This window comes from Gossypium hirsutum, chromosome A09, assembly GCF_007990345.1.
Source record: "Gossypium hirsutum isolate 1008001.06 chromosome A09, Gossypium_hirsutum_v2.1, whole genome shotgun sequence".
NCBI classification, from domain to species: Eukaryota; Viridiplantae; Streptophyta; class Magnoliopsida; order Malvales; family Malvaceae; genus Gossypium; species Gossypium hirsutum.
Genome location: NC_053432.1, coordinates 82,526,798 through 82,554,079, shown reverse-complemented (window position 1 = coordinate 82,554,079; position 27,282 = coordinate 82,526,798). Strand labels below are relative to the sequence as shown.

At 33.0% G+C, this 27,282-nt stretch overlaps 7 protein-coding genes across 10 annotated transcripts; 4 read left to right on the top strand and 3 right to left on the bottom strand.

Moving 5' to 3' along the window:
* On the top strand, window positions 1-2,369 carry LOC107928550 (vicilin GC72-A). The gene is made up of 5 exons (XM_016859805.2): window positions 1-789; window positions 879-1,054; window positions 1,137-1,217; window positions 1,305-1,589; window positions 1,683-2,369. The coding sequence occupies exons 1-5, from the start codon at window positions 36-38 to the stop codon at window positions 2,220-2,222; spliced, it is 1,836 nt and encodes a 611-aa protein (XP_016715294.2). The 5' UTR covers window positions 1-35; the 3' UTR covers window positions 2,223-2,369.
* A 3,231-nt stretch (window positions 2,370-5,600) lies between these two features.
* LOC107928600 (proteasome subunit beta type-2-A) lies at window positions 5,601-8,866 on the top strand. Its single transcript, XM_016859855.2, has 3 exons — window positions 5,601-6,003; window positions 6,096-6,219; window positions 8,348-8,866. Exons 1-3 carry the CDS (start codon window positions 5,846-5,848, stop codon window positions 8,678-8,680), a joined length of 615 nt encoding a protein of 204 aa, XP_016715344.1. The 5' UTR covers window positions 5,601-5,845; the 3' UTR covers window positions 8,681-8,866.
* An 894-nt stretch (window positions 8,867-9,760) lies between these two features.
* On the top strand, window positions 9,761-15,753 carry LOC107928604 (probable RNA helicase SDE3). Of its 2 annotated transcripts, none has more exons than XM_016859861.2 (5): window positions 9,761-9,885; window positions 12,559-13,353; window positions 13,429-13,599; window positions 13,798-15,252; window positions 15,331-15,753. In XM_016859861.2, exons 2-5 carry the CDS (start codon window positions 12,580-12,582, stop codon window positions 15,553-15,555), a joined length of 2,625 nt encoding a protein of 874 aa, XP_016715350.1. In that variant the 5' UTR covers window positions 9,761-9,885; window positions 12,559-12,579; the 3' UTR covers window positions 15,556-15,753. The 2 variants fall into 2 exon arrangements, with proteins under 2 accessions (XP_016715350.1, XP_016715348.1); XM_016859859.2 differs by lacking the exon at window positions 9,761-9,885 and adding an exon at window positions 11,787-12,055.
* Window positions 15,754-15,827: 74 nt separating this feature from the next.
* On the bottom strand, window positions 15,828-17,137 carry LOC107928482 (non-specific lipid transfer protein GPI-anchored 25). Its single transcript, XM_016859721.2, has 3 exons — window positions 16,730-17,137; window positions 16,501-16,566; window positions 15,828-16,009 (listed from the first exon to the last, which is right to left on the bottom strand). Exons 1-3 carry the CDS (start codon window positions 17,067-17,069, stop codon window positions 15,828-15,830), a joined length of 588 nt encoding a protein of 195 aa, XP_016715210.1. The 5' UTR covers window positions 17,070-17,137.
* Window positions 17,138-17,814: 677 nt separating this feature from the next.
* On the bottom strand, window positions 17,815-19,033 carry LOC107928443 (non-specific lipid transfer protein GPI-anchored 20). 2 transcript variants are annotated; one of them, XM_016859683.2, is made up of 4 exons: window positions 18,598-19,033; window positions 18,367-18,396; window positions 18,181-18,275; window positions 17,815-18,147 (listed from the first exon to the last, which is right to left on the bottom strand). In XM_016859683.2, exons 1-4 carry the CDS (start codon window positions 18,953-18,955, stop codon window positions 17,968-17,970), a joined length of 663 nt encoding a protein of 220 aa, XP_016715172.1. In that variant the 5' UTR covers window positions 18,956-19,033; the 3' UTR covers window positions 17,815-17,967. The 2 variants fall into 2 exon arrangements, with proteins under 2 accessions (XP_016715172.1, XP_016715171.1); XM_016859682.2 differs by having other exon boundaries at window positions 17,815-18,275; window positions 18,598-19,032.
* Window positions 19,034-23,994: 4,961 nt separating this feature from the next.
* LOC107928520 (non-specific lipid transfer protein GPI-anchored 5) lies at window positions 23,995-25,239 on the bottom strand. Its single transcript, XM_016859767.2, has 3 exons — window positions 24,862-25,239; window positions 24,615-24,680; window positions 23,995-24,326 (listed from the first exon to the last, which is right to left on the bottom strand). Exons 1-3 carry the CDS (start codon window positions 25,178-25,180, stop codon window positions 24,193-24,195), a joined length of 519 nt encoding a protein of 172 aa, XP_016715256.1. The 5' UTR covers window positions 25,181-25,239; the 3' UTR covers window positions 23,995-24,192.
* A 466-nt stretch (window positions 25,240-25,705) lies between these two features.
* On the top strand, window positions 25,706-26,897 carry LOC107928505 (non-specific lipid transfer protein GPI-anchored 5). 2 transcript variants are annotated; one of them, XM_016859748.2, is made up of 3 exons: window positions 25,706-26,201; window positions 26,366-26,431; window positions 26,622-26,897. In XM_016859748.2, exons 1-3 carry the CDS (start codon window positions 25,883-25,885, stop codon window positions 26,747-26,749), a joined length of 513 nt encoding a protein of 170 aa, XP_016715237.1. In that variant the 5' UTR covers window positions 25,706-25,882; the 3' UTR covers window positions 26,750-26,897. The 2 variants fall into 2 exon arrangements, with proteins under 2 accessions (XP_016715237.1, XP_016715238.1); XM_016859749.2 differs by having other exon boundaries at window positions 25,781-26,201; window positions 26,625-26,897.
* Window positions 26,898-27,282: the final 385 nt, after the last annotated feature.

Sequence of the window (27,282 nt, the reverse complement as noted above, 5' to 3'; positions counted from 1 at the left end):
CACTACCATCGTACACTAAAAAAAATACAGTACTTATGGTAATCATGGTGAGGAACAAGTCAGTTTTCGTAGTTTTGCTCTTTTCTCTTTTCCTTTCCTTTGGCTTGCTTTGCTCTGCCAAAGACTTCCCCGGCAGAAGAAGCGAGGATGATCCTCGACAGAGGTACGAGGACTGCCAGAGGCGATGCCAGTCGGAGACACGTGGACAAACGGAGCAAGACAAGTGTGAAGACAGGTGTGAAAGGCAGTTTAAGGAGGAGCAGCAGCGTGACGGAGACGATCCTCAGAGGAGATACCAGGATTGCCGACAACACTGCCAACAGGAAGAAAGAAGGCTGCGTCCACAGTGCGAACAAAGCTGCCAGGAACAATACGAGAGACAACAGCAGCAGCAGCCTGACAAGCGATTCAAGGAGTGTCAACACCGTTGCCAACGGCAAGAGCAAGGGCCCGAACGGAAGCAACAATGTGTGAAGGAATGCAGGGAACAGTACCAAGAGGATCCATGGAAGGGAGAGAGAGAAAACAAGTGGAGAGAAGAAGAAGAGGAGGAAAGTGACGAAGGAGAGCAACAACAAAGGAACAACCCTTACTACTTCCATCGCAGATCGTTCCAAGAACGATTCAGGGAAGAACATGGCAATTTCAGAGTCCTCCAGAGGTTTGCTGCCAAACATCATTTACTTAGGGGCATCAACGAGTTCCGCATTGCCATTTTAGAAGCAAACCCCAACACTTTCGTTCTCCCACACCATTGTGACGCGGAGAAAATTTACGTTGTCACTAACGGTGAATACTCTATTTTTGCTCTTCCCTTTTATTAACATATATAATATATCACCATTAACTAAAACATGGTAAACTATTTACTTTCTCAGGAAGAGGAACAATTACGTTCGTGACACATGAAAACAAAGAGTCATACAATGTAGCTCCTGGAGTTGTAGTAAGAATTCCAGCAGGAAGCACTGTGTACTTGGCCAACCAAGACAACAGGGAAAAGCTAACCATAGCAGTGCTCCACCGCCCTGTCAATAACCCTGGACAATTCCAGGTATTTTACCTTTAAAACATTCAGAAACTTATTAGTAATATATATGAAGTTATTAACCCCTTTTATCTGTATTTTGCTGCAGAAATTCTTCCCTTCTGGACAGGAAAATCCTCAGTCATATTTACGAATCTTCAGCCGTGAAATTCTTGAGGCTGTCTTCAATGTATTATTCTTTAAACTAATTAATTTTTTTTTGTTTTTTAAATAAAATTCAATTATTCATTGATTCATTCATGTTTTGTTGTATTAGACACGAAGTGAGCAGCTAGACGAGCTGTTTGGTGGGAGGCAAAGCCATCGAAGGCAGCAGGGACAGGGAATGTTCCGTAAAGCCAGCCAAGAACAAATAAGGGCATTGAGCCAAGAAGCTACTTCACCAAGGGGAAAAGGTAGCGAGGGATACGCCTTCAACTTATTGAGCCAAACCCCTCGCTACTCCAACCAAAACGGCCGCTTCTATGAGGCTTGCCCTCGTAATTTCCAGCAGCAACTCCAAGAAGTGGATTCCTCCGTTGTTGCCTTCGAAATAAACAAAGTACTTAAGAACCAAACAACCCTTTCTTTCCCTCCTTAATTCCATTGCAATACATCTCTTCACACTAATCAAAATCATCCCTTTTTTTTACAGGGATCGATCTTCGTACCGCACTACAATTCAAAGGCTACATTCGTGGTCCTCGTCACCGACGGAAACGGCCACGTCGAAATGGTCTGCCCTCACCTTTCTAGGCAGAGCTCACACTGGTCCTCCCGAGAACAAGAAGAACAAGAAGAACAAGAAGAACAAGAAGATGAAAGGAGAAGTGGACAATACAAGAGAGTGAGAGCCCAGTTATCAACCGGTGACATATTTGTAGTCCCAGCAGGCCATCCAGTCACATTCGTTGCCTCCCAAAACAAGAACCTAGGATTGCTCGGGTTCGGACTCTACAACGGCCAAGACAACAAGAGGATCTTCGTGGCTGGGAAAACCAACAATGTGAGACAATGGGATCGCCAGGCCAAGGAGCTGGCGTTTGGGGTGGAGTCAAGGTTGGTGGATGAGGTATTCAACAACAACCCGCAAGAATCTTACTTCGTGTCTGGACAGAATCGGCGTGGATTTGATGAGAGGAGGGGAAGTAATAACCCCTTATCGTCGTTCCTGGACTTTGCACGCTTGTTCTAAGTAGTAGTTTTGTTAGTAAGGCATGTAATGGTGGAATAAAATAAGGGTGGCCTATGTAAAGAGGAAGAGCCTTTTTTGTTGTGTGTTTTGGAGTCCTTTTGTTTTAAGGAATAAAATAAGAGGGAAATCTTTACTTTTCCTTTAACATATAGACACTAGACACTCAATTTTGCTTTGACCCATTTCAGTATTTAAAATAATAAATCCCCTGACCCATTTCAGTATTTAAAATAATAAATTCCCAAAAAAATGAAATTCAAGCTCAGTTCAGAATTACAAATATAATTTAGCCCGATCGGAATGGCTCATTACTTAAAAAGATTTAAGCTCCATCTATAAGCTTGACTTAAAAAGATTTAAGGTCCATCTATAAGATTGACTCATATGGAAATATAATCTTCAATGATATGCAATCTTAGATATGATACAATCTTAAATATAATTGTAATTTTAGATATGATACAATCTTAGATATGATTACAATCTTAGATATGATTGCAATATTAGATATGATATACAATCTTAGAAGATATAATTTTGTAATCTTGGAGATTTAATTTGTAGGTATCCTTTAATCTTAACCGTTGATGTAATTGATCTGTACCGTTGAATTTGGGGAGGCTCAACTATAAATAGAGGCCTCTCCCTTCATTGTAAAGGACTTGAGTTTTGGGAAGCAATAAGAATTCTTGAAGAGCATTTACTCAAATTTCTCTCCCTCTTGCTTTCTTCCTCTCTGTGGTTTGTTTTTATTTTATTTTTCGTCTATCTTAGTTTTTCAACTCTTTTTATTTTAATTTTTTCATTTTTCAAATATGTATATTTTTTCCTATCTTTTATACATTTGATTATGTATTTTATATATCATAATATTTAACCTTTTTATATAGTTTATTTTCAAATATATATTTTCTATGCATGTATATATATTATATAATCATTTCATTATAAATATAAATTATTTTACATATTTGATATTTTATACATTATTTTTCTAAACCAATATATTTTATATATTTTATATAATTATTATTCTTATAAATATATTTTTTATTATATATTATATTTTAAATTTATTATTAAATATCATATTTTTTTTATATGCTCATTCTATTTATCAATTGTTTATATTATACATATATTTTTAAAACTTATGTTTTTTTATTATTATACAATATTTGTTTTTATTTTAGCATTAAAGTATTATTGTTATGTTATGTATTTCATATGTTATGTAATATCTTAGACTTTTATAATTTACTTTCAAATGCATATTTTTATATATGTACATTGATATATTGTATTATATGCATCATTTTATTTATTAATCCATTCATGTGTACATTAAATTATTGGATTTTATATTTTATGTAGATTCTATTTATCCATTTGCTATGCATGTCATCTATTTTTACTCATACATATTTTACACATTAATATTTACCATATTTTTTATATTATTTAATGTTTTATTTATGATATTGTTGCGCGGAAGCGTGTGAAAGAGTAAAATTATTGTACTGAAAAATCACACTAAGTTCAATTCCCAGGAAAGAGTGGTGGATCACGAGGATCGCTTACATACCAGATCTTTCCTAGCCAGAATATCCCTCTATTGTAATTTAATAGCACAATAAATTACTACAATGACACTTGCAAAATATGCAGAACAAAAAAATAAAGAACATTAGAATTTTAACGAGGTTCAACAAATTTTGCCTACGTCCTCGGGCACTACCAAATATATTTCACTCCAAAAATACAAGTGAAAGTTTACAAATAGGGAGAGAGAACAATTGCCTTAAGTAGAGAATGGCAAGTGTGGGATGAAGAAAGTAAGAAATAGTTAGGCCTATTTATAGTTGAGGTTCAAGGATCAACTTGCAATGTCCCTATACAATTAGGGACCAAAATTGCAATTATCTCATGCCAACTTTTAACCCAACTTGCCAACCAATTTTACTTTCTACTTTCGGTGCCCACCCTTTTTGACTTTTCAAACAATGGGTGGGTTCCAATAGATATATTGTATATAATTAGTGCATTTATTATGCTTTCTTTTTGGTATATTCCTATTTGCTTAGCATGATTATTTTTATTGTTCTATTTTACCCTCTATATAGTGATTGCATTTATATAAAGTGTTATAATACTTTATAATATACGCTATTTGAATATCTATGTTTCGTAATATAGAATTGTCACTCCAAAAGGTAATTTAAAACAATATTTAAAAGTTTTATAAAAATAAAAAAGGCAATGCTTAGTATTTGAAAGTAGTGTACAACTTTTCTCGTTGAGTTCGAATAGTCAAGTACCCTTCTAAGTTTTTAAGATTTTCAAAATACGAGCAACTGTCTTGGAATTTTAAAGCGTTGTGTCCTAACTTATTGGATGTGGCGATTTGTCGTTTCGAGATAGGGATTTCCAAAAGGTTAACTTAGAGTCAATGTTTTGATACGAGTGAACCCAAATTTTCAAAATCAAAGTATTTTAAAGAGGATTACATCTTAAAATTTTTTAAATTTTCGATATTAAAGACACTTGGTAATCAATTAGGTACCAATTTTTGGGCGTTACGAGGGTGCTAATCCTTCCTCGTACGTAAGCGACTCCCGAACCCATTCTTTTATTTCGTGGACCAAAACTAATGATTTTTAAAACAAAATGTTTATCCAATCACACCTAAAAAGATTGGTGGCGACTCCCGTTTTCGTTTTTTAAAAATCGATTCCCATTTTCCAAAACTCGACTTAAAAATGGTTTTGACAATAATCTTGTGTTTTCTCTTTTATTAAAATAAAATATGAGTGAGTGAAGTACATAAATAAATAATCAGATAGATTATATTTAGAGTGATAAAATTCAGATTAAATTGGTTAAAAGTTGGTTTTATTTAAAGACTGCACGGGCTATTGTTTAACAATGCATATTATTGTATGGAAAATCTGGGAACAAAGGAACTCCATTTTTGTCAGTTCAGGTGATTTTAATGCTGAATCTGGGCAAGTACACTTTGGAGGGTGGTGAGAAGAAAGATTTGCTGGACCAAATTGAATATGGATGGCTGTAATTGGAGGCTTGGGGTTGTGTCTATGAAGGTTTAAAAACTAGGCTGGAACAAATGACTGATACTTGAAGTTGACAACATCATTTAAATTTAATTAACATTTAACCGAGAGGATATAAGTTTCCTAAGTTTATGTATTATTGATGAAATATAAGATGCTACTTGTTGAAAACTATAGTACTACATTTATTGTGAATAGAATGATTTTTAAATATCTTCGTTTAAATTTAATTATAAAAATAAATATTAATATAAAATATATTTTTTTTAAAAAGAATATAAATTTTTTGAATTCGCTTAGTCGAGCTAGGCTTGGGATCTTTTTAAAATCGAGTCTTAATCCGACCTTGCAATTAGCACCGCGTGTTACAATAAACCAAGTGTTCTTTCTATGACCAAATAGCCCTCGATCTTTCCCCAAAATTCCCCATTTTCCCACTCTAAGAACAACTTTTTCTTCAAGGCAGTTCTAACTTATATTAGCTTTTTTTAAAAAAAAAAGAAAATCAAAAGCCTCAAAATCAAATCTCCAAAAAATAAAAAAGAAGTAAGAATGGATTGTGTGTTCGGCTTCGTAGGCAATGGCTTTGCCGTAGTGGCGGCGGACACATCGGCGGTTCACAGTATCCTCGTCCACAAATCCAACGAAGACAAGATCATGGTCCTCGATTCTCACAAACTCATCGCCGCCAGCGGTGAATCCGGTGACAGGTTTCCCCCTTTTTCTTTCTCTCCCTATAAATCTACGTATATACTTCCCTGTTTTCTTTTCCTCCTATTTAACCTTTTTTCCTTTTCCCTAGAGTGCAATTCACGGAGTATATACAGAAAAACGTGGCTTTGTATCAGTTTCGCAATGGTATTCCTTTGACAACTGCCGCCGCTGCCAATTTCACTCGCGGTGAGCTTGCCACTGCATTAAGGAAGGTATCGATACTAGTTATATATATAGTTTCAATTAAGGGTTATGCTCTTTAATTGCAATTTACTTGCCTGTGGAAATTTTACCGGCGAAGAGTAATGAATCTATGTGGAATACAATATTTTTTAGGGTTTGCACTAGTTTCAAATGATGTATTGTGCGTTGGGATTGAAATATTAGCTGTAATCTGTGTTTTACCTCTGATTGATTTCTCATTATGGTGATATTCCATAATTGAAGAATCTTCCGGTTTGGAAACTATTTGTATAGAACAATGCTGAAAGGGTTAGATGAGTTAGAATTGGAAGCAAAGTGGTTTGATATAGCATTACCATGCCCTGAAATGTGCAAGGATTGGTGTAGCCTGATATGTGCTTTGGTCCCTCTTTTACCAGAATCGATTGCAATCACTTCTTTGCTTGATTTACAGCATAGGACATTGAACTAGTGCCTAAGATAAGCATATGTTATGTTAAAGCCATTTTTTTTTGGGGATTCCTGGGTGATGGTAACTACTTTTGGGGCCGACTGAGTTATTGAGTGCTTAGCTAAACCACAGGAAGTTTTGAAGTTGCTGGGCTATCATTTCCTTTGCTTACTTAAACATTTAGTGTTAACCTGTGGATTTGTTTTTTGGTGCAAAGTTTGGATGCTACCTCACTAAGAGACTGTCTTATTCATCTTGGCTTCAAGGTTTTATTTGGCCTTCTATCTCTACCCAGTGTTGTCAAGAGCACATGGGGCACTCTAGTGTTAGAACCCTTATATTGCCCAAGACACAAAGCACAAAAAAAGCACTTGACTGAGTAAAGGCGCAATTTTATGTCTCTGTGTATATATAAAGCTTGAGGTATGTAATTATGATAATAAACTCTAAAGATTGATTCAATTTATCTATAAAACATGCAGAGCTTTCTTTTATTTTTATTGGCCAATATGCTTGATTCCCTTTCGGTCCCATATTTGTTGTCGAGTTCTCCAATACTGGGAAGTAGAGGTTTTGATTTATGGGTTTGTCTCCACTCAATTACTTATTCATCTATTAATATCCAATGCATGTTTAATCACCATTCACAAGTTGATTTTCACATTTAATAGATGGGTCCTACCATTTGAATGGTGATGATCATTGTATTGGATATTAATGGATGAAAAAGTAATGGAGTGGATCTTAGCCCTTGATTAATTCCCTTTTCTTACTAATAAATGTATATCCAGTGAAAATGTTTTAAAAAAAAGGTAAATTAAAGGGAACTTTAAAAGTATGCTTATGCACATCAAGCATGTGCCTGATCAAATGCACCTGGCCTGAAGAGATCTGAGGCTCTTTTATCTTTTGACGCTAAGATGGAATGCCTAGGTCCATCCCTTGGCAATACTAGTGGCACCTTCACTGAGATTTTGTGTCTGGTTTGTAGGTCTTCTAGCTAGTGGTTTCCCATTTCATATGTTTTTGAATGAGATTCCTGTAAAGGTATTCTTTTCAGCCAAGAAAAGATGGGTTACATCTTGTATTAAACAAATCTAGGAAAATAAATATTCCTTCAGATTTCCACTAGACAATCAGCTGTGCTTGCTCGAACTAAAATTTTTTGAGCTTGAATTTTATAATGAAATATGTAAGCTTGTTATAGGATTCAAAGAGGAGTTGATGCTTTTATGGCAGGAGACCATTACCATATGACACTTTATTTCAATTTAAGGTGTAGTTTCTGATAGAACTTCTTGTCAAGCTTTATGGATTAATTGCTGTTGTTGTGGATAGGAAGATCAGATTAGAATAAGGCCAAGGAATTTTGAAAATACAATTACAATACTCTGTTTTTTTTTGGGAGTTCCAATGATGACTCTTGGCACATGTAATTTCTTTTCATATCTCTGTTGATCTTTGTTGCTGCCATGCTTGATGCTCAATGCACTTATTCGTCTTTGCGGTTCTTGGATCTTGCAAATCTAGTTTTGAAGAAGTTCCTTATTAGGTTGCCTATGCATATTTTCCTTCTAACAGTGAGTTTATTATTATTATTTATTTCTTGTCCTGTCTGACATGAGAATGCTGAATTACGGTCTCTGCTCACCCGCCTGTTCGTCTTACTATCATTATCATTAACAATGGCATTTGGTTTTTTCTAGAACCCGTACTTCGTGAACATTCTTCTTGCTGGCTACGACAAAGAGACAGGCCCCTCACTTTACTACATCGACTACATCGCTACACTTCACAAAGTTGATAAGGGAGCATTCGGGTACGGATCCTATTTTTCTCTCTCTATGATGGACAGGCACTACCACAGCGGCATGACTGTGGAAGAAGCCATCGACTTGGTAGATAAATGCATAATGGAGATAAGGTCACGACTTGTTGTGGCACCTCCAAACTTTGTTATCAAGATCGTCGACAAAGATGGAGCGAGGGAGTATGCCTGGCGTGAATCCGTCAAGGATGCTGCAGTTGCTTCAGCTTGAAAGATTTTTATCTTTGATTTGCTCTTTCATAATGAATGTTTTAATTTGCATTTTAACAATAGGAAACAGTATGTTTGACTTGAGCAGCCAAACCCTTTATATTAAAAACTAAATTGTTGCTTTGATGATGTTCGAAATCTGGGGATGTAGGGATGTTGTATTTGATTAAAATATGCCATTAGTCTCTATACTTCTCAAAAAATTGAAATTTAAGCTTTCTATTTTTTCAGGAATTTAGTCTTTTTATTTTTTAGATTTCACAATTCAAATTCAAATGTTAAATATTGTTTAAATTTTTTTATTAAATTTATTAGTGTGATATTATGAAAAAAAAAAAAACTTTACTTGATAGCCATATAATTTTAAAGAAGAAGATATAATTAATTTGAATTTTTAAAAAATATTAATATTAATAGTTAGACTTAAAATTTAAAATCTGAAAAATAGAAAAAATATTTTTAAAAAAAATAAAAGTTGTTCAAAATAAAAATAAAGAAGTTAACATTTAAACTTTCAAAAGAGTACAGAAATTTGTGGCTGCCACATCTTAACCAGTGTATTTTGAGATGGAAATTTTTTATGGAGAACAAAAGATCTTTGAATTATATTTCTAATCTCTTAGTAGCATATTTTTTATATTTGAGTTCTATTAATTTATTGGTAAAAAAAAGGATTGTCACACATTTTTATTTATAAAATTAGATAAAATTGATTATTCTATTGTTATTTTAAAATTAAAGATTCACATTAAAAAATTTTAAAGTTTAAAATAAATAGATTCAAATTCTTTTACAAATCATTAATAACATTATTATCAATATAATACAATTTTAACAGTTATATATTACATATACAAACAATTTTATTAATATCTTAAAATGAGGAGATTTCAAAAACCCATATCTAAAATCATTTAAAATTACATTTTAATTATAAAAATATCCCGATATTCTAAATTTATTCATTTATATTACTTTTGGTTACTTATTGGATATACCAAATTAAGTTTCTCTCTTTCTATATAAATTGATTATTTTCACGCGCTCGAAAATATCACCTACATCTATTAAGTTTCTATGATAATTACCCAAGTGTTAAAAAAAAACCCCTTTTTTGTATATTTGAAGATCATCTCTCCCAATTTTGTCAAAAAAAAAATCTCTTCCAAGGATCTCCCTGAAAGGTTATATAGCTCCCTCATTCTGGTATGTATTTTCTAAGATTTATTTCTTTTAACTTGCTTTGATATATCTTAGCTAGTAGAATGATATATGCATATTTCATATCTAAATCCAATAATAAAGTATCGAGTTTTTGAGGGGCTGAAATTTAATTTTTGATAATTGGAATCTTATGAAGGGTCTTGATCAGGAGCAAAGTTAGAAAATTATTTGAGTGAGGATCAAAATTAAATTGTAATTTTTATAATAATAAAAATATAATTTCATCATTTTAATAACATATATTTTTATAATTTTTAAAAAATTAAATTAAATTTTTTATCATTTTTAAAGTGTTAAAATATAAATTTATCTTTATTAATTTAAAAATTTTAAAATTTTAAAGTATCTAAATACTTTGTTTATTTAGGGGCAGCCCCTAGCTACGCCCCCTGGACTTGGTAGACAAAGGATTATTGCATAAAGGTGGAGAAGCTTTGGCATGTTATTTGTCTCGCTATTTATGTTAAGATCACAATAGGAATAGGAGCGGATTGGATGAATTCGGTTTTTAAAAAAGATTTCATTTTCATGAAACAAATAGGGATAAAACAAAATTTAAAATAGCTTCTCAACGTATTATTAAAAAAATTCAAAAGAAAATTTATTTATTAAAAAAAAACCAGGAGAGAAACTCCGATAAATTTCCCCTAGAAAAAAAGTAGAAACAATTAAAAATCAAAGAAAATTTAAAACTCTCTAAACTAAAACCTTATTTTATTTTATTTTCAGTACTAAAAAATATAAAATTTTTTGGACCCCTTTACGGGCCAATTGGTGAGTGTCATATAACCAATAGGGCTTAGCCACGTCAGTTCTAATTATTAATTAATACATTCATCTAAATGGAAATTAACTGTCTCTATCTCTGAGATAGCCAATTGGCTAAAAGAGTCATATAAGCCAATAGGATTTATTAGTAAGAATAAATACAAATATGTAAGAAGAAATTTTCTCTGTAAATTTTTTCTAACTATATTTATGAGTTCCTTTTTAATAGTTTAAATCTATTCGATTTAAAAAAATCGAAAAGAATTTTGAATTTCAATTAATTAAATCGAGTTATTCGAATGATTCGCATCAACATGAATAACTCAATTCAAGTTTTAAGTTCAAATTAAGTTAGAATTTCACAATTCCAATAACAAATTGATATAAATACCCTTTAGTCCCTGTCAACTTTGGAAATAAGCAAATTGATTTTCCTCTTAACAAAAATTACAAAATAATTCAAATATTTATAAAAAAATTCAAATTTTATATTTTAAAAAAATATATAAAATTTTTATAACATTCTAAGATTTTTATAAAAAAGTTAAAATTTTAAAAAATTTCTAAAATAATAATTTTGGAGACCTAATTAATGATTCAAATTTATCATACTCAAGTATCTTATTATTATTATTATTATCATTTTGCTTTGAAAATTATTTCAAATATATATGGTTTCAAATTTATGTGCTCTAACATAAAATTAGAATTTTAAATTGAGTTAGGATGATAAAATAGGACACGTGAACTTGATTAACTCAAATTTTTTTTACTCGATTAGATCGAATGCTTACCCCTAATTCTAATTCTACTCTCAATTTCCCCATTATCCGTAATTTTGAGATTTAATCATTCTCTTTTTAGTATCTTATTTGATTTAAAAAATAAAATAAAATTAATAACAACTTTAATTTATTTTTGTTGAAGTTAATTTAAATCCAATAAATAAAGGGATTAAATTTTAAAAAACTAAAGACAACAGGGATTGAAAACAAAATTAAACCTTTAATATATTAATTGTTTGTACCATTTTTAATTAAAATTTACATTTTTTAAACTTTATTTTAAGTGATAGGTAAGTGAAACTAACTTCCTCGTCTGTTTATGAATTCCCTGTTTTTGCCAAGAAAATGAAATATATGAACCTATGTTTTTATTTTTATTTTTTTATTTGCAGCTTGTAGGGCAAAATCTGCTGATTGTGATGGGTCATATTATTTTTATTTTCCTTAAAAATATTGTCTCGTTCATTTGATTTTAATTAAAAAACTTTAAAAAACTGAATTCAAGGTTCACTTGAATTCTCTGCATTAAAAAAAAAAAACTCTTTTTTTACCCTCTCATTCATATGGTAGCTTCTAGCTTTGGTTTATGATTCACTGAGGTGAGTTCTTTTTCCTTTTTTTTTTTACCCATAGAGTTGTTCATGCTAACGTACTCTAAATGTTTATAAATTTGGCACAGTGAATTTGAATAATGTTTTTTTCTAATTTTTTCTACATTGTCACTATCTTGTTTCTGGGTTTTGTTAGTTTCTGCTTTGTGACCTTGTTTTTGCTTTTGATCATGAATTTTAAATGATCGTTATTGCTTACGATTCACGTATTGTACTATCCATCTATCTATGAATGTATTATGTTGCATTGCAAAAATTGAAATGCTGGGTTTCTTTTTCTCTTTTATTTTTTTATGACATTTGAAAATGCTTAAACTTGATTATCATCCTGCATTCGTGTTATTTTCGTGTATTTTGTTGCGTCAGAATCGTGTTTAAGTGTTATTTTGTCGGTATATATATATGGTGGTGTACTGTATCTTATAAGTGTGTTCGTGCTTGTATAAGGGGTTTTTAATGATTGCATATTTGTGGATTTTGTTGCAAAGCAGTTCTTCCCTTTCTAGTTAGTGATGGGAACAGTTGGTGACAAATCCGATGATGAATATTCTGTCATCGGGGACAAACGCGAAATCAATTTCATCGATTATGCGAACAACAAATCTGTTTGTGATTACAATCATGAGGGGGGTCCTCTCATAATTTCTGCACCATTCCCATTTTCGAAAGGGAATCCTCAATCTGTATTCGTGGGAGCAACTGCATTTGATTTGATCAGTATCGAAAACACCACTAGTGAACCGGTTGAGTTGTGGACTAAAATTTACGCATCGACGCCTAAGGATTCTTTCGTTCTTTCTTTGATGCAACCCCCGTCGGCAAATTCTGAAGACGATACGAGCCAAGGGTTTGTCGAGCTTTTCGATTTAGAGGACCGAATGATACAGCCTGGAGAGACTTTAACGATTTGGTTGTCTTGCAAAGCAAAGGAAATTGGCTTGCATACTACCATAGTGCATTTTGATGTGGAGGGTGAAAGATTGGAAAGAATGGTCTTTCTCTTGGTTGAAGATAAGATCTCACAATCTTTGGCTTCTAAGAAGCCATATTCCAGAGCTCAAAGAAAGAAGCAATTTCCAGTGGATGAATTTGTTACAGGGTCACGCCCGGTAAGGGCAATGGGTCGAGGTGTTCGAAACAGGCTTCTCCCATATGACATTCCGAAGGATATTAGAGAGCTGGTTGAGAATAAGCAGACTCCTGATGCTATTAAAGCAGGTCTTACAAGGGATAATTATGTATCTTACTTCAAACATCTCCTAATCTTGGAAGAGTTACAACTTGAGGTAATTCTAACCTTCGGTAGCTTGATGGTTGATATTCGTGTTACAAAACTGAGAAATTCCTTTTGTTGGCTTCAGGAGGACATGAGGGCCTATAACATGGAGAATATCAACATGAAGAAGAAAGGGAAGTATTTATCACTTCAGGTCCCTGGGCTAGCTGAAAAAAGGCCTTCCCTTGTCCACGGAGATCATATTTTTGCTAAACTTGCATGTGAAGATGCTAGTGGATCAGATAGAGTTTATGAGGTCTGGTTTACACACAAAATACTATATGCTTTATTCTTTTATCATTTACTTCCTCTTTGGCTTAAGTGCGAATTTATCTCGGTATCTATCTGTTGTATACTCTTTCTCTTGTGTTCATTTTAGTCTTTCCGGTCCCATGGCCTCTATTTCTTTTGGAGAATTTCAGTCTTTCTGACAGGTGAATGTGGTGATTTTCAGGGTTGTATCCATCGGGTAGAAGCTGATGAAGTGTACTTGAAGTTTGCACCAGAATTTCACTCGAACCACATAGATGAGAATCTTTATAATGTGCAGTTCACGTATAACCGAATCAATATGCGGAGGCAATACCAGGCCATTGATGCAGCAAAAAGCCTAAATGTAAGTCTCCTTTTTCCATCTGGGTCACCCAGAAGTAGGGTGATTGAAACCACTCCACTAGTGCCCATATGTTGTACACTTAACGAGGAGCAGATGTGTTCAATTGAGATGATCCTTGGCTGCAAAGGAGGACCTCCTTATGTGATTTTCGGGCCACCAGGTACAGGGAAGACCATGACAATAGTGGCGGCAATCCTCCAGCTCTACTCAACCCAAAAATCTTCTCGAATTCTTGTGTGTGCACCTTCAAATAGCGCGGCTGATTTCATACTAGAGAGACTCCTTAATGAGGAGTCTGTTGAGATTAAAGAGAATGAAATATTCAGACTAAATGCAGCTACACGACCATATTACGACGTCAACCCGGATTTTCTCCGGTTTTGCTTCTTTGATGAGCTTGTTTTCAAATGTCCTCCACTTAGTGTTCTCGCCTGCTACAGAATCATCATCTCAACTTACATGAGTTCCTCCCTTCTGTACGCAGAAAGTATTGGTAAAGGCCATTTCTCTCATATTTTCTTGGATGAGTCAGGTCAAGCTTCAGAGCCAGAAAGCATGATCCCTGTAGCGAACCTTTGCCGAAGAGAGACTGTTGTTGTTCTTGCTGGGGATCCAAAGCAGTTAGGTCCAGTTATATACTCTAAAGAAGCTGAGAATTTTGGACTGGGGAAGTCATACATGGAAAGGTTGTTTGAACACGAATTTTATTCTAATGGCAACGAAAACTATGTGACAAAACTGGTTAGAAACTATCGATGTCACCCGGAGATCCTCTATCTCCCTTCACTTCTCTTCTACAATGATGAATTGATCCCTTGCAAAGATGACATAGGTTCATTATTGAACTCAGTAAAGTTTCTTCCTAATAAGGACTACCCTGTTTTTTTCTTTGGTATACAAGGTTGTGATGAGAGGGAAGGAAGTAATCCGTCGTGGTTCAATCGGATTGAAGCCAGCAAGGTTGTAGAAATTGTTAGCAGTTTGACAGCAAGTGGGATTCTGAACGAGAAAGATATAGGGGTTATAACCCCCTATAGGCAGCAAGTCCTTAAACTAAAGAAGGCCTTCGAGAATCTCGACATACCAGATGTCAAGGTTGGCACCGTCGAACAATTTCAAGGCCAAGAACGAAAAGTTATCATTATATCTACCGTCCGATCAACAATCAAACACAATGAGTTCGACAGAACCCACTGTCTCGGGTTTTTGAGCAATCCTAGAAGGTTTAATGTGGCGGTTACTCGCGCCATAGCTTTACTTGTTATTGTTGGAAATCCTCACATAATTGCCAAGGTACCAATCTTCACTGGTGGTTATCATTTAATGTCTACAACCAAAGGCTTTTAATCATTGATAATAAATGAATGGCAGGACCCTTACTGGAGCAAGCTTATATGGCGTTGTGCTGATCATAACTCTTACCAGGGTTGTGCTCTGCCTGAAAGGCAAGAGTATGAAGATGACGCTTCAATTCCAGAGGATTGTCGGGTCGATGACGAAAGCAGCATTGCTGAAATGTGGGGTGAAGATGCCAAGGAAATTGGAAATCTCGTTCCTTTTACGGATGAAGCCGAGTGGTCCGATGGGTGGAAATGAAATACACGCATCCTACAATGGTTCTTTTGCTTTTTTGTGCTTTTGTTTTCACAGTAGCAAATGTGATGAACTTGTTCACTTCAAGTGACAGTACGGCAGAGTGGTAAAAGCAAACGAAAAGAGGAGATATCTTCATACACTGTTACCATCTGTTTTTGATGATGTTTTTCTGCTAATAAAACTCTTTCCATCATATCATTTTACTGATTACAAAGTGTTTATCGTATCAGTAAGTATAATATCGAATGAAATCGGGAAAATCTTAGCTACTGTCAGACCAAGAATGAGTGTAGAGTAAGTAGAAAAATCACCATTCCAAGTAGGAACCAAATGATATGCTTGTAAATCTGGTTTGTTGCAGAAGAAAAAACAGCTTCTTCTACTGAGGAACTTGGCGGTGTTAGCGACTTGACCGGAGATTCTGGGGGTGAGCTTGTTGAATCATTATCTAAACCTGTAGAATAGTTTTCATTAGGATTCTACCACCAATAACAGATCACCGATAATGCCATTGCCTTGATATGCTTTTGGTATCGGCCTTTTACCAGTTTTAAAATCCTGTCTATCTTTCAAACAAATAATTTAGGCTTATATTTGGTCAATCTACAAGCAAGAACGCTGCAAAATGAACATTTCCTTTTAGGTAATCTTTTATTACAGCCATGGAAGAGCAAAATGCAAGGTTGGCCGGTTGGACGGGAACCAGCTGGTACACTAGTCTAGAGTAAGGGAAAGAACTGATTAACCTGCAAACCGGTTGAACAAGTTTTATACTTTTTAATATATTTTACTTTTCAAAAATTTTATAAAATTTTAAATGATTTTTTTAATTAAAACCAGTCTGATCATTGAATTAGTCTGATCGAGAACTACTAAGGTTTTACCGCCGATTCGGTTCCAAAAGGAGAGAAAAGAAAAAAGAAAAGATATTTGGACTTCACTTACGAGAATTGAATGGTTTCAATATCCCTGAATCTGTGGTGCTTGGCAATGGCGGCAGCGCTGGTGCACCTAATGCATAATAATAATTAAGAATTGCATAATTACATCAATCAAAGCGTTAAATAACTATTTTTTCTTTTAATCAAAAGAATGAAATGGCCTTGAACGTGATGAAATTCTTAATCCGGAAATCAGTGAATTAAACAATTGGGTTTAAGAAAAGATGAAAAACCTGAAGAGCAGAGCGAGTCTAGAGAAGCAACGCTGTTCTTGGCCATGCAAAAGGAAGACAGTGAAGCAACCCTTTCTCTGTTCAACGGAAACCCAAAGATCCGCGGCTGCCGGAGGATGTAACAGAAACAGTAACCGTCGCCGGAGTCGAAAGCAGAATTGAAGACGTCGCAGCACTGTGGAGCAACTGAGTCGGTGGCGTTGTTTGGTGGGTCTGATGCAAAGGGCAGGCAAGGTGAAAACGCCACCAGCTCCTCCACGCAACCTGGTTGCTGAGGTGCTGGTGGAAGTGGCTGTGCCGCCACAACAAGGAGGAGCAATATGAAGATGTTCGCGGCCATGCCGGTGAGAGGGAGTGAGAGACGGTTGATTATGGTAGTTAGAAATCTGTTAGGGAGAGGGCATTTAAGTAAATTGGAAATGAATATGGCGGGAATGGCCGTTAGTGAGGAGCATAAAAAATCATTTTAGTTAATTAGGTTAAATTGCGGTTACATCCTTATTGTATACTGAATTTGGATATTTAGTCTCTACACTTTAATTTATCATAATCTGATCCTCTTATTACTTTTAATATTAGGGTAAACCACTCTCGTAATCACCCAACTATTAGTATATTTATGTTTTGGTCACCCATTTCCAAAAATTTTAGATTTAGTCATTAACATTATTGACATTTAATATTTTGCTCACTCCTTTGTTAAATTATTATCCAGATGGTAATGTGATCTCTTTTATTTACATAATAACAAATTTAGTTCTACAATAATTATAAATTTTATAAATTTAGTCTTAATTCTAAAAAAGTTCAACAAATTTAACCTAACAATATTTACAGATTCTATCAATTTAATCCTAATTCTAAAAAAATCAACTAACTTAACCCTACAATATTTTCAGATACTATCATAAAAAAAACATCTGGGATTTCGTATTGAATTCCTTGAGAATTACTCAAATGGAATTTAATAAACAACTTAATTTGCTAATAATATAAGATCAGTAATGTACCAACAATTTATGATCTTTTCCCATTTTTCACATCAAATTAACCAATAAAAAATAATCATTGCAGAAAAAAAAAGAACTAATTTTATTACTCAATAAATAAAAATTACACTAATATATAAAATGTAAAGTCACCCAATATTAGCTCTTAAAAGGCAAAACAATGGTTTTCAGTTCAAGCCACTAAAAGAATACCGCTATCAAACAAATCAATCATTACATATTACATAATTAGTACTTGAAAATCACAAATCCCAACGTGAACACCAAAAGGAATGGTGAGAAACTGTAAGCGGGGTTGGCAGCTGATGGGGTAAGAACAGGGCGGCTCCCCGTTGCGGCCGTCGGGGCTCCCGAACCTGCTGTGGACGATGGTGGAGTTAGAGCCGGTGTAGTGCCGGAATCAGGCACCTCGGCAGATGGTGTGGTGCCGGAATCAGGCACCTCGGCAGATGGTGTCGGTTCCGGCACAATGGGACTTTGGGGGCTTAAAGATGGTGAAGCTCCAGGGGAGAGTTTGGGTGCTAGAGAGACTGGACCTGTCAAACGAATAAATAAACTAATAAGCAAATATAATTCAGTTTGTATTGATGGTTTATATTTTCAAAGGATTTATGAACATATCTATACCTGAAGCAGGAATAGGTGCACCACGGGGCGCTGCAAAAAAAAAAAATGGTTCAATTCGGATAAATGCAGTTTTAAAATTGTAAATTGAAAACTGAATTAAATAGAATATGTTTAACTAATAATCAAACTCAAATCCTACTTGAACAGGTTTGATTTTCAATTTTTTCTTCAAATTTATGATTCGTAATTTTGTTCAGGTGATAAAATCATAAGACATCAGTGAATAAGTACCATTGCATTGGAGGGGAACACTAGGCATGTTACAAGCTCGAGGAAGGGAGACGGCAAGGGTCCGGTTAATCGGAAGCCGGAAAGGTACACTTCCTGTGACGATGAGGCACGTGCAACCCATGCTACTGCTCGTGAGGTTTTTAAGAGCGTTACAACAAGCGGGGCTAGGCGACGTTGCGTTGGCACTGCTATTGGTGAGGAAATTGAAGCAAGGCGTGAAAGTGGTAAGCATAGCCGGAGTGCATGGATTGTTGATGGTCTGTCCATTAGCAGGCAACAACAACATCATCAATGACATCAAAGCTAAGACGACCATAACTGGAACATGGTGAGAAGAACATGACTTGGAAAACTCCATTGTTGTGTTTTTTTGAAGGGACAAAATAACTGGATAATGAGTTTTGAGTGTTGGGAATTAGATGATTTGGAAGGGAAAGGAAAGTGTGGATTTATAGGGAAGAAATATTTGTTTGGATTAGGTAATTAATGAAACAGGTGGTGGGGTTTTGAAGTTGGTTTATGAAGTTCAACTACCTTAATCAAATGTTTTGAATACAAAAGGAGATTGGTTTAGTTTAGTTAGTTTAATGGGCCCTATTTTGACTTAAACCTGCCCTTGGGATCACTTTATCAAATCATAAATAAATCAGTCACCATTAAAATGAATATTTTATTGCAATTTCTCTTTATCTTTCTATGTTTTTATTGCAATTGATGATTAGATTTCAACTTATATCATTTAAGTATGGAACAAAAACTTTAACCCATTTTCAAAATAAATTTAAATAAACTTTTATAACATTAATGTATACATTTGAATTTATGATATAAATTAAATAAATAAAAAAATAAACTGGCGAATGAGGTGTTTGATTTGGTGGCCATGCTTGAGGACTTATACTCAAGTCCTACCTATATAGAATATTTGGTGGTTTTATAGTTAGTTAATTAGTTTGTTAATTATTAATTTAATTTTTGGTAAATAAAAATAGTATTAAGTGTTTATATTGTGACAATCAAATTAAAATATCATAAAAACATTATAATCAGTCACTATTAGACACTGAATTGAAAGAGGTGGCTCTGCAAATAAATATAATCCTATGAACCTTATAGCAGAGCACTTGGCCAAATGGTCCGTAACTTCACTTTGGGTTCTTGGAGCATGGTAATATGTACCTTCCAGCTCCGGTTAACCAAGTGATGTATTAGGCACAATTCCATCAAACTACTATTAATAAATCCACCAACCAAAATCGTCTTCACCAATAAAACATTATCACATTCTAACTCCAAGTATTGAAAACCCTTATCTCACACTAAACATAGACCCTTCAAAAACAATTATTACTTCAATCCTGAATATTATTTCTTCTTGACCCAACCTCATCAAAGATCATATAACTAAAACCCATTTTTATCTCAACACCCCTTCCAATAGATACATACAAGCTACTAAGTGGTACTGCACCATGTGTATTGAGTTTTATTATTATTATTAACTACATTTAAGCATTCCATTAAATTGGAAAGACAAATATGAATGATAGAAATGGCAACGCACAATCAACACATTCGTCCCAAAAACGATTCCCATTAATAATTTATTATAAGATTTTAAAGCTTACCTAATCTTTTATGTTTTAGTTCACCAATAAGCCAATTTTATCCTTTACAATTACTTTCCTATACACACGTGGAAATATTTTTTCGAGGTTCTTTAATCATTACACGTGGGTTTAGGTTATAAAAAATGTTTTACATATAGTAAAAGGAATTAATTTTATAAATTAATATTACACTTAATACAAACTCAATTCACTTATAGAATCTAAAATTTTTTATAAACAGTAAAATAATTATTCATAAATCAATCCCTTCCATCTTTTGTACCATGGTCTAATTAATGGCTTCAAAAAAGATCAAACCTATAAGTTTTCATAGTTGGACTGTCTGTTTTGGGCAGAGCTTAGATTATTTGGGTAAAGAGGATTATTTGGGTACGTTTTACTTGATCTAACACAAGAACATTTTTATTCCTTTTGGGTCTAATCAATCAAATATAAATATATTTAGTATAATTAGATTTTTTCAAAATTTTCTCATATACGTTGAATACAAATATCAAACACAAATATTTCAAAAATAAAATTAAAAAGCACCGGCACTCCTCCTTTATTTGCAATGTGAACTCTCTACCTCGCTAGGACCCAGTCTCCCCTGGCAAGTTTCACTTTTATCTTTCAATAAAAAAAATAAAATTACACTTTAATTTAGCCTTCAATGCTAACCACGTCAACGGGTAAAACACTCGCCGTCAAAAAAGTTGTCTTAACCCTTCAAAAAAGGGATTTTTACTAAACTAGGACAAAAAAATAAAAAAATATCAAAATAATACAAATAAAAAGTTATGTACCAAAATGGTACATTTGGGGTGGTGCCGCCTATGGCAGAGGCGTGACCACCCCATGTCCAATAAAAAATTACTGTTGTCTGTTAAATTACGGCGCAGGACTGAAATGTAATAATATAATTTATTCAGGGACCTGTTATGTAATTGTTCTATTTAGAATGACTGCTGAAAAAAAGGTAAGGGTGCCAAACTTAAAATATGGCTAATTACCTTGTTAGCCCTCCTTATTTATTATTTTCTATTTATTTCCCTTCAACTTGCTATATTGTTTTTAAACAAGCCCTTAACCTATTTTTATAGTTAAATAAGCCCTTAACTTATGGCTTTTACTCATAAAAGCCCTTCATTTTAATATTAAAGTAAATATATTTTACCCAAAGTAAAGCTATTTAAAAAATATAAACTAATTCACATTTTATGTTGATGTGAATAGTTTATTAAATAAAAAATAAAATTTTAAATTTTTTTAAGAGTGCTTATATACATGATATTCTTAACTACTCTTTTGAAAATTTTGATTACTTTTTTAGATTTTATGTTGATGTTAAAATGTATATAATTTTTATTGCATCAACAAAAAATTAAGATAAAAGCTTGAAATTTAAAATATATTTACTTTAATATTAAAATGAAGGGCTTTTATGAGTAAAAATCATAAGTTAAGGGCTTATTTAACTACAAAAATAGGTTAAGGGCTTGTTTAAAAACAATATAGTGAGTTGAACGGAAATAAAAAGAAAATAATAAATAAGGAGGGCTAACAAGGAAATTAGCCATATTTTAAGTTTAGTGCCGCCACGCACCCTTACCCTTTTTTTCAGCAGTCATTCTAAATGAAACAATTCCATAACAGGTCCCTGAATAAATTATATTATTACATTTCAGTCCTGCGCCGCAATTTAACAGACAACAACAGTAATTTTTGATTGGACATGGGGTGGTCACGCCTCTGCCATAGGCGACACCACCCCAAATATACCATTTTGGTACATAACTTTTTATTTGTATTATTTTGATATTTTTTTATTTTTTTGTCCTAGTTTAGTAAAAATCCCCATTTTTTTTGTCACTGGGTATAGTAGCCCTACCATGAAAAGAAAAGCTCTTTTTTAATGAAACGGAGTACATGTTTTTTTAAAAAAAAAAAATCCTTTTTGGCTTTATGTTTAAAAAAAACGAAAGCATCATAAATTTCATTACATACGTTTATTTTTTAAAGTATTTGAAGAATTTTTTTAAAAAAATATGTATTTCAATATTTAGCTCTGTTATACTATGTTTTTTTTTCAAAGCAAAATTTATTTTACAAGCTAAATAAAAATTTCATATATTTTTTTCAATCTTTTTCCAAAGAAAAAATTATTTTATTTCCACGTATTTGATAAACATATATTTTTAATTAAAATCTATTTCAAATTCTAACTTTTAAAATGTTTACGACCTATTCTTAAAAAAAATGAATAATAAAAACAAACATTTTTATTTCATGTCATATATCCATTAAAAACACTAAATTATATTTTAAAATTTTAAAATATGTACAAAATATTTATAACATTTAAGGTAAAAGCTTTATAAACAATTCTGAAAATATTTCTAATACAAATATTGATAAAAAAGAGAGAGGATATTTTTAAAATTATTTGACATTATAGCTTAATATAAAAAAATTTGCTCATATTTGTAAAAAGTTTATGTTTTGGTTATTAAATTTTAAAAAGTTATAAAATAGTCATTAAATTATTCAAAAAATTTAATTTAAGTCACTAAACTATTTAAAAGTTTTTGTTTAATTTATTGGACTGTTAATTTTTTTTTTAAGTCCAGCTAGCAAGTTCCAAGTGGCGATTTGACAATCAATACAATGGATTAATACCCATCATTGAGTAGAAGAACATGCTTTAGATTCAAGTTGATCTGACGGTCAGTGTCGAAGATCAAAGAAAAAAGATGTATGGATTTTGATTCGTAATTTTGTGACATTTAAAGTTGTTTCATACAAAAAAAAACGAAACTGTAAAAGAGAAAAGGAACAACAGGATGTGTGCCTCGTATCAGAAGAAAGGTCCTTTGAACCTTCCTTTTATATATAGGTATATAGATTTCTATTAAAATGATTATTTGTGCTAAAATAATTTTTCATTCCTATTAAAAATTTAGAAGAAATAAATCTAAACCTTAAACACATAAAGGTTTTCATAAAGCCAATACACAACCAATAATTATCTTTTACAAAAATAAAAATCAATTAAGTGTTTTTGATCATGAGACTGTAAGATCAATTTTCAAACACATGATTCAAAATAATCACATAACAATTTCTAAATAAAAATACTAAATTTTTAATCAATATTCAAGAAATTTTGAAGATTTTATAAATGCTAATCAGTCCTAATCTCTAGAAAGATTTGTATTAATCAATCTTTAAAAAGTATAACCCAATCAAGATATTAGTAATATCATATAAAATTAATATCTCAAAATCATTCAATAAACAAAAATTAATCTTTTATAAAGAAAACCTTAATCTATCAAAAAGAAAAGCAAAAAGTCCTAATATTGTATTGATTAATTAATAAAGCTTGAAAAAGAAAAAAAATAGTTACCAAATTAGAAAACATATTTGAAAGTATTGAAATATTGATCATCTATCTTATAAAAATTTTAAAAAGAGCGTGAAAGAATAATAGAAATTTAAAAGAAATTGTAAGTGTTAGAAAGAAAATTAGGATTTTTTTTTAGGTTTAGTGAGTAAAAAGCATATTCAATTATTTTTAAACAAAATAATTTATTTTATAAAATAATCATTTTTCAAAAGAAATTGGTGAGTTATTTTCAAAAATATTTATGAAGTTAATTTTTTAATCAATTATAAAAATTAAAAAATATATAAAAGTAAAATTTGCATATTTTTATAGGGTCAATTGATCTCATAATCTCATGAATAGCTTAAATTAATTAAAATTGATAAAATTTAGATATTCAATGTGGAAATCATAATAAATAAACTTTATTGAGAAAGGAAGAGAAGCCATAACTCTCTTCAGCAATACAAAATCATATGTACCCCATATGGATGGGGTACCAAATTATAAATATCACAATGTATTCACAACCAATGGGAAAATAAGTTACAAAATCATAATAATATCATAAAATATTTTTCAAATAGGATAGAAGATTCAATGTGACATGGCCACCATGAGAAAGAACAGCCATGAAAGTGTCAATTTGGCGGTGGTCATGCTTCCATTTGATGATGGTGGTGGTGATGATCCTCCTTCCTCTGTGGATGGTACAGTTTTTGATCCACCTTCTGCACCCATTTCCAACATTTATCAATTAACAAACTTATAAAGGATAGGGGTAAGAATTTTCATGCTATGCTACTCGGACTTGGTTGTGAGTATTAGATACAAGAATGTCTCTAGTATAGCTATGCTCGATTTTTTCAAAGTTCTTCATGCATTTAAAGGATTCTTGAAAGTTATATCTCCGTATCTATGGGATATGAGTATCGGACACAAGTACTTCAATAAAATGAAGTGTCAAAAGTAATATAGGCTTAAAACAAATGTTGATCAAAGCAACAACAATCATGCACCTGTAGGCATTGTATTCCCAGATTGTCGTGATCCAACTGGAGAGTCTGCAGGTGATGGAGAAGCACCTAATAATACAAAGCAACCAAACATGGTGTCAGCAGAATAGCAGGTTTCAGTAAATTAATTACAATTATCTCTTAATTACTTGAGGAACTTCGAAACTATTACTGTTTTTCGTTTTTGGTTCATATATATGCGAGAATGAGATTGAAAAGAAACACATATATAGGTTAATTGTATCCATACCATTACAGGCACTGATGGGTGGAGTCTGAACATTGCATGCGCCAGGTAAGGCCAAAGCTTGAGTCCGGTTGACGTTGACCCCCAGCGACGAGCCACCACCATTAAGGACATCACACAAGCATTGGGGTGACGAACGCACGACACTAGCAAGCTGTGTGCAGCATTGTTGAGACGGGGTCGACGAGTTTCCCGTAATGAAATTGAGGCAAGGTGACATGCTGATCAATACAGTAGTGCAACCTGATTGAGCTTTAGCTCCCGCATAAAACATGACCATTAGGACCATGACAAAACATGTCGCCATCTTCATGTTTGCCATTACTTTAATTTCTCTTGGTTAGATAAAATTTCTGGGAATTCTTCAAGGACTTTGCAATGGGGTTTCTATTGGTGCAAAGAGACTTTTATAAGGAGACCTTGCAAATAATGGTAGTTGTTGGTGACCAACTTTTGCTACTGTTTATTTATATATTTATATTGCAAGTGTTCAACAATGGAGGCTTTAAGTTCGATCTTAGGTTAACTAAAACTTAAAACTTATTTTTCCCCTAAAATCAAGTATGTATGTACTAAGTTGTAATTAGGATTGATTCAAGATAAAAATCAAATTGTTATAACTTAAGCAATTAAATTTGTTTAAATAAAAAAATATGTTCGAACCGAATTGAGTAGCTTGTGAAGATATATAAAAAGTTAAATTTTATTAAAAGATGGAACAAAAACTTGTTTAGCTTTAAAGCCCGTTAATAAATCCAGCATCACATACCCATCAACTGATTTATAGGCTGGTCACCCACATAGAGTTTTATAAAGCCTTAAGCCTCCATTATTGAACACTTGGAAAGATATAAAGCCCGCAGTTGACTATTGATCCAGTTAAAACAGTAGCAAAAGTTGGTCACCAACAACTGCCATCATTTGCACAGGTCTCATTATAAAAGCCTCATTGCACCAATACAAGCCCCATTTCAGAGTTGCTATAGATTTCTTTGAAATTATCTAACCAAGAGAAATTAAAGTAATGGAAAACATGAAGATTGCAACATGTTTTATCATGGTCCTGATGGTCATGTTTTCTGCGGGAGCTAAAGCTCAATCAGGTTGCACTACTGTATTGATCAGCATGTCACCTTGCCTCAATTTCATTACGGGAAACTCGTCGACCCCGTCTCAACAATGCTGCACACAGCTTGCCAGTGTCGTGCGTTCGTCACCCCAATGCTTGTGTGAGGTCCTTAATGGTGGTGGTTCGTCGCTGGGGATCAACGTCAACCGGACTCAAGCTTTGGCCTTACCTGGCGCATGCAATGTTCAGACTCCACCCATCAGTGCCTGTAATGGTATGGATGCAATTAACCTATCTATGTGTTCCTTTTCAATCTCATTCTTGCATATATGAAACCAAAATAAAAAACAGTTGTTTAAGTACTTAAGAGATAATTGTAATTTACTCAATCTGCTATATATTCTGCTAACACCATGCTTGCTTGCTTATTATTATAAGGTGCTTCTCCAGCGCCTGCAGACTCTCCAGTTGGATCACCAGAATCTGGGAGTACAATCCCCACAGGTATATCATTGTTATTGCCTTGATCAACCTATTCTTTAAGCCTATGTTACTTTAATTCCTCATTTCCATCGAAGTACTCGCGTCCAACATTCATATCTTGCACATAGCTACAGAGAGAGATATAGCATGAAAATAGTTACCCCAATCCTTCATAAGTATGTTGATTGATAAATATTGAAAATTGGTGCAGCAGGTGGATCTAAAACTGTACCATCCTCAGAGGAAGATGGATCACCATCATCATCATCGAGTGGAAGCACCATGACCAAATTGACACTCTCATTATTGTTCTTCCTCATTGTGGCCATATCACATTGAATCTTCTATCCTATTTGGAAAACATTTTATGATATTATTGATTTTGTTACATAGTTTCCCATTGGTTGTGCATACTTTGTGATGTTTATTACTGAAGAGAGTTATATGGCTTCTCTTTTTCTGTCAATAAAGTTTATCTATGTTTCAACATCCCTACTCTCCTCTATAGATGGCAAAAAAATCTTAAAATCCACGCCTTCCGAGTTGATCTTAGGGTCATTTTCTTTAAATTGAGTTTCGGGACGAGACAGATTAATTTTATAAAATTGTTGAGTCGAGTTTAACGTGAAACGGCCCCACCTTGCCTTAAAATATTTATAAATTTATCCTTCTACATATTTAATACTAAATAGGTTTAAAACCTTTAAAATTTATTACTATCAACTTCATTTTACCACATTTACTCTCATTTCACACTAATTTTTTTTAATTTATTTTCCCAAATCGTGTTTAGCATGATCTTTGTTGAAAATAACAATAGCTGCAAAAGTAAAACATCAACACAACAATTTCAATGTTGAAAAAAGAAATGA

What these genes read in the sequence shown, in the direction of transcription:
- LOC107928550 (XM_016859805.2), top strand. Translation starts at nt 36, where the DNA reads ATGGTAATCATGGTGAGGAACAAGTCAGTTTTCGTAGTTTTGCTCTTT. An exon ending in TTCTTGAGGCTGTCTTCAAT is followed by an intron (nt 1,218 to 1,304) that starts GTATTATTCTTT and finishes TTGTTGTATTAG; the next exon opens with ACACGAAGTGAGCAGCTAGA. An exon ending in TTGCCTTCGAAATAAACAAA is followed by an intron (nt 1,590 to 1,682) that starts GTACTTAAGAAC and finishes TTTTTTTTACAG; the next exon opens with GGATCGATCTTCGTACCGCA.
- LOC107928600 (XM_016859855.2), top strand. Translation starts at nt 5,846, where the DNA reads ATGGATTGTGTGTTCGGCTTCGTAGGCAATGGCTTTGCCGTAGTGGCG. An exon ending in AGCGGTGAATCCGGTGACAG is followed by an intron (nt 6,004 to 6,095) that starts GTTTCCCCCTTT and finishes CCTTTTCCCTAG; the next exon opens with AGTGCAATTCACGGAGTATA. An exon ending in TTGCCACTGCATTAAGGAAG is followed by an intron (nt 6,220 to 8,347) that starts GTATCGATACTA and finishes GGTTTTTTCTAG; the next exon opens with AACCCGTACTTCGTGAACAT.
- LOC107928604 (XM_016859861.2), top strand. Translation starts at nt 12,580, where the DNA reads ATGGGAACAGTTGGTGACAAATCCGATGATGAATATTCTGTCATCGGG. An exon ending in TGGAAGAGTTACAACTTGAG is followed by an intron (nt 13,354 to 13,428) that starts GTAATTCTAACC and finishes TGTTGGCTTCAG; the next exon opens with GAGGACATGAGGGCCTATAA. An exon ending in ATCCTCACATAATTGCCAAG is followed by an intron (nt 15,253 to 15,330) that starts GTACCAATCTTC and finishes AATGAATGGCAG; the next exon opens with GACCCTTACTGGAGCAAGCT.
- LOC107928482 (XM_016859721.2), bottom strand. Translation starts at nt 17,069, where the DNA reads ATGGCCGCGAACATCTTCATATTGCTCCTCCTTGTTGTGGCGGCACAG. An exon ending in AGACTCGCTCTGCTCTTCAG is followed by an intron (nt 16,567 to 16,729) that starts GTTTTTCATCTT and finishes ATTATGCATTAG; the next exon opens with GTGCACCAGCGCTGCCGCCA. An exon ending in ATTGAAACCATTCAATTCTC is followed by an intron (nt 16,010 to 16,500) that starts GTAAGTGAAGTC and finishes ACTATTCTACAG; the next exon opens with GTTTAGATAATGATTCAACA.
- LOC107928443 (XM_016859682.2), bottom strand. Translation starts at nt 18,955, where the DNA reads ATGGAGTTTTCCAAGTCATGTTCTTCTCACCATGTTCCAGTTATGGTC. An exon ending in TGTTCCCCTCCAATGCAATG is followed by an intron (nt 18,397 to 18,597) that starts GTACTTATTCAC and finishes TTTTTTTTGCAG; the next exon opens with CGCCCCGTGGTGCACCTATT. An exon ending in TGCACCTATTCCTGCTTCAG is followed by an intron (nt 18,276 to 18,366) that starts GTATAGATATGT and finishes TTCGTTTGACAG; the next exon opens with GTCCAGTCTCTCTAGCACCC.
- LOC107928520 (XM_016859767.2), bottom strand. Translation starts at nt 25,180, where the DNA reads ATGGCAAACATGAAGATGGCGACATGTTTTGTCATGGTCCTAATGGTC. An exon ending in ACCCATCAGTGCCTGTAATG is followed by an intron (nt 24,681 to 24,861) that starts GTATGGATACAA and finishes TTGTATTATTAG; the next exon opens with GTGCTTCTCCATCACCTGCA. An exon ending in TGGGAATACAATGCCTACAG is followed by an intron (nt 24,327 to 24,614) that starts GTGCATGATTGT and finishes AAATGGGTGCAG; the next exon opens with AAGGTGGATCAAAAACTGTA.
- LOC107928505 (XM_016859748.2), top strand. Translation starts at nt 25,883, where the DNA reads ATGGAAAACATGAAGATTGCAACATGTTTTATCATGGTCCTGATGGTC. An exon ending in ACCCATCAGTGCCTGTAATG is followed by an intron (nt 26,202 to 26,365) that starts GTATGGATGCAA and finishes TATTATTATAAG; the next exon opens with GTGCTTCTCCAGCGCCTGCA. An exon ending in TGGGAGTACAATCCCCACAG is followed by an intron (nt 26,432 to 26,621) that starts GTATATCATTGT and finishes AAATTGGTGCAG; the next exon opens with CAGGTGGATCTAAAACTGTA.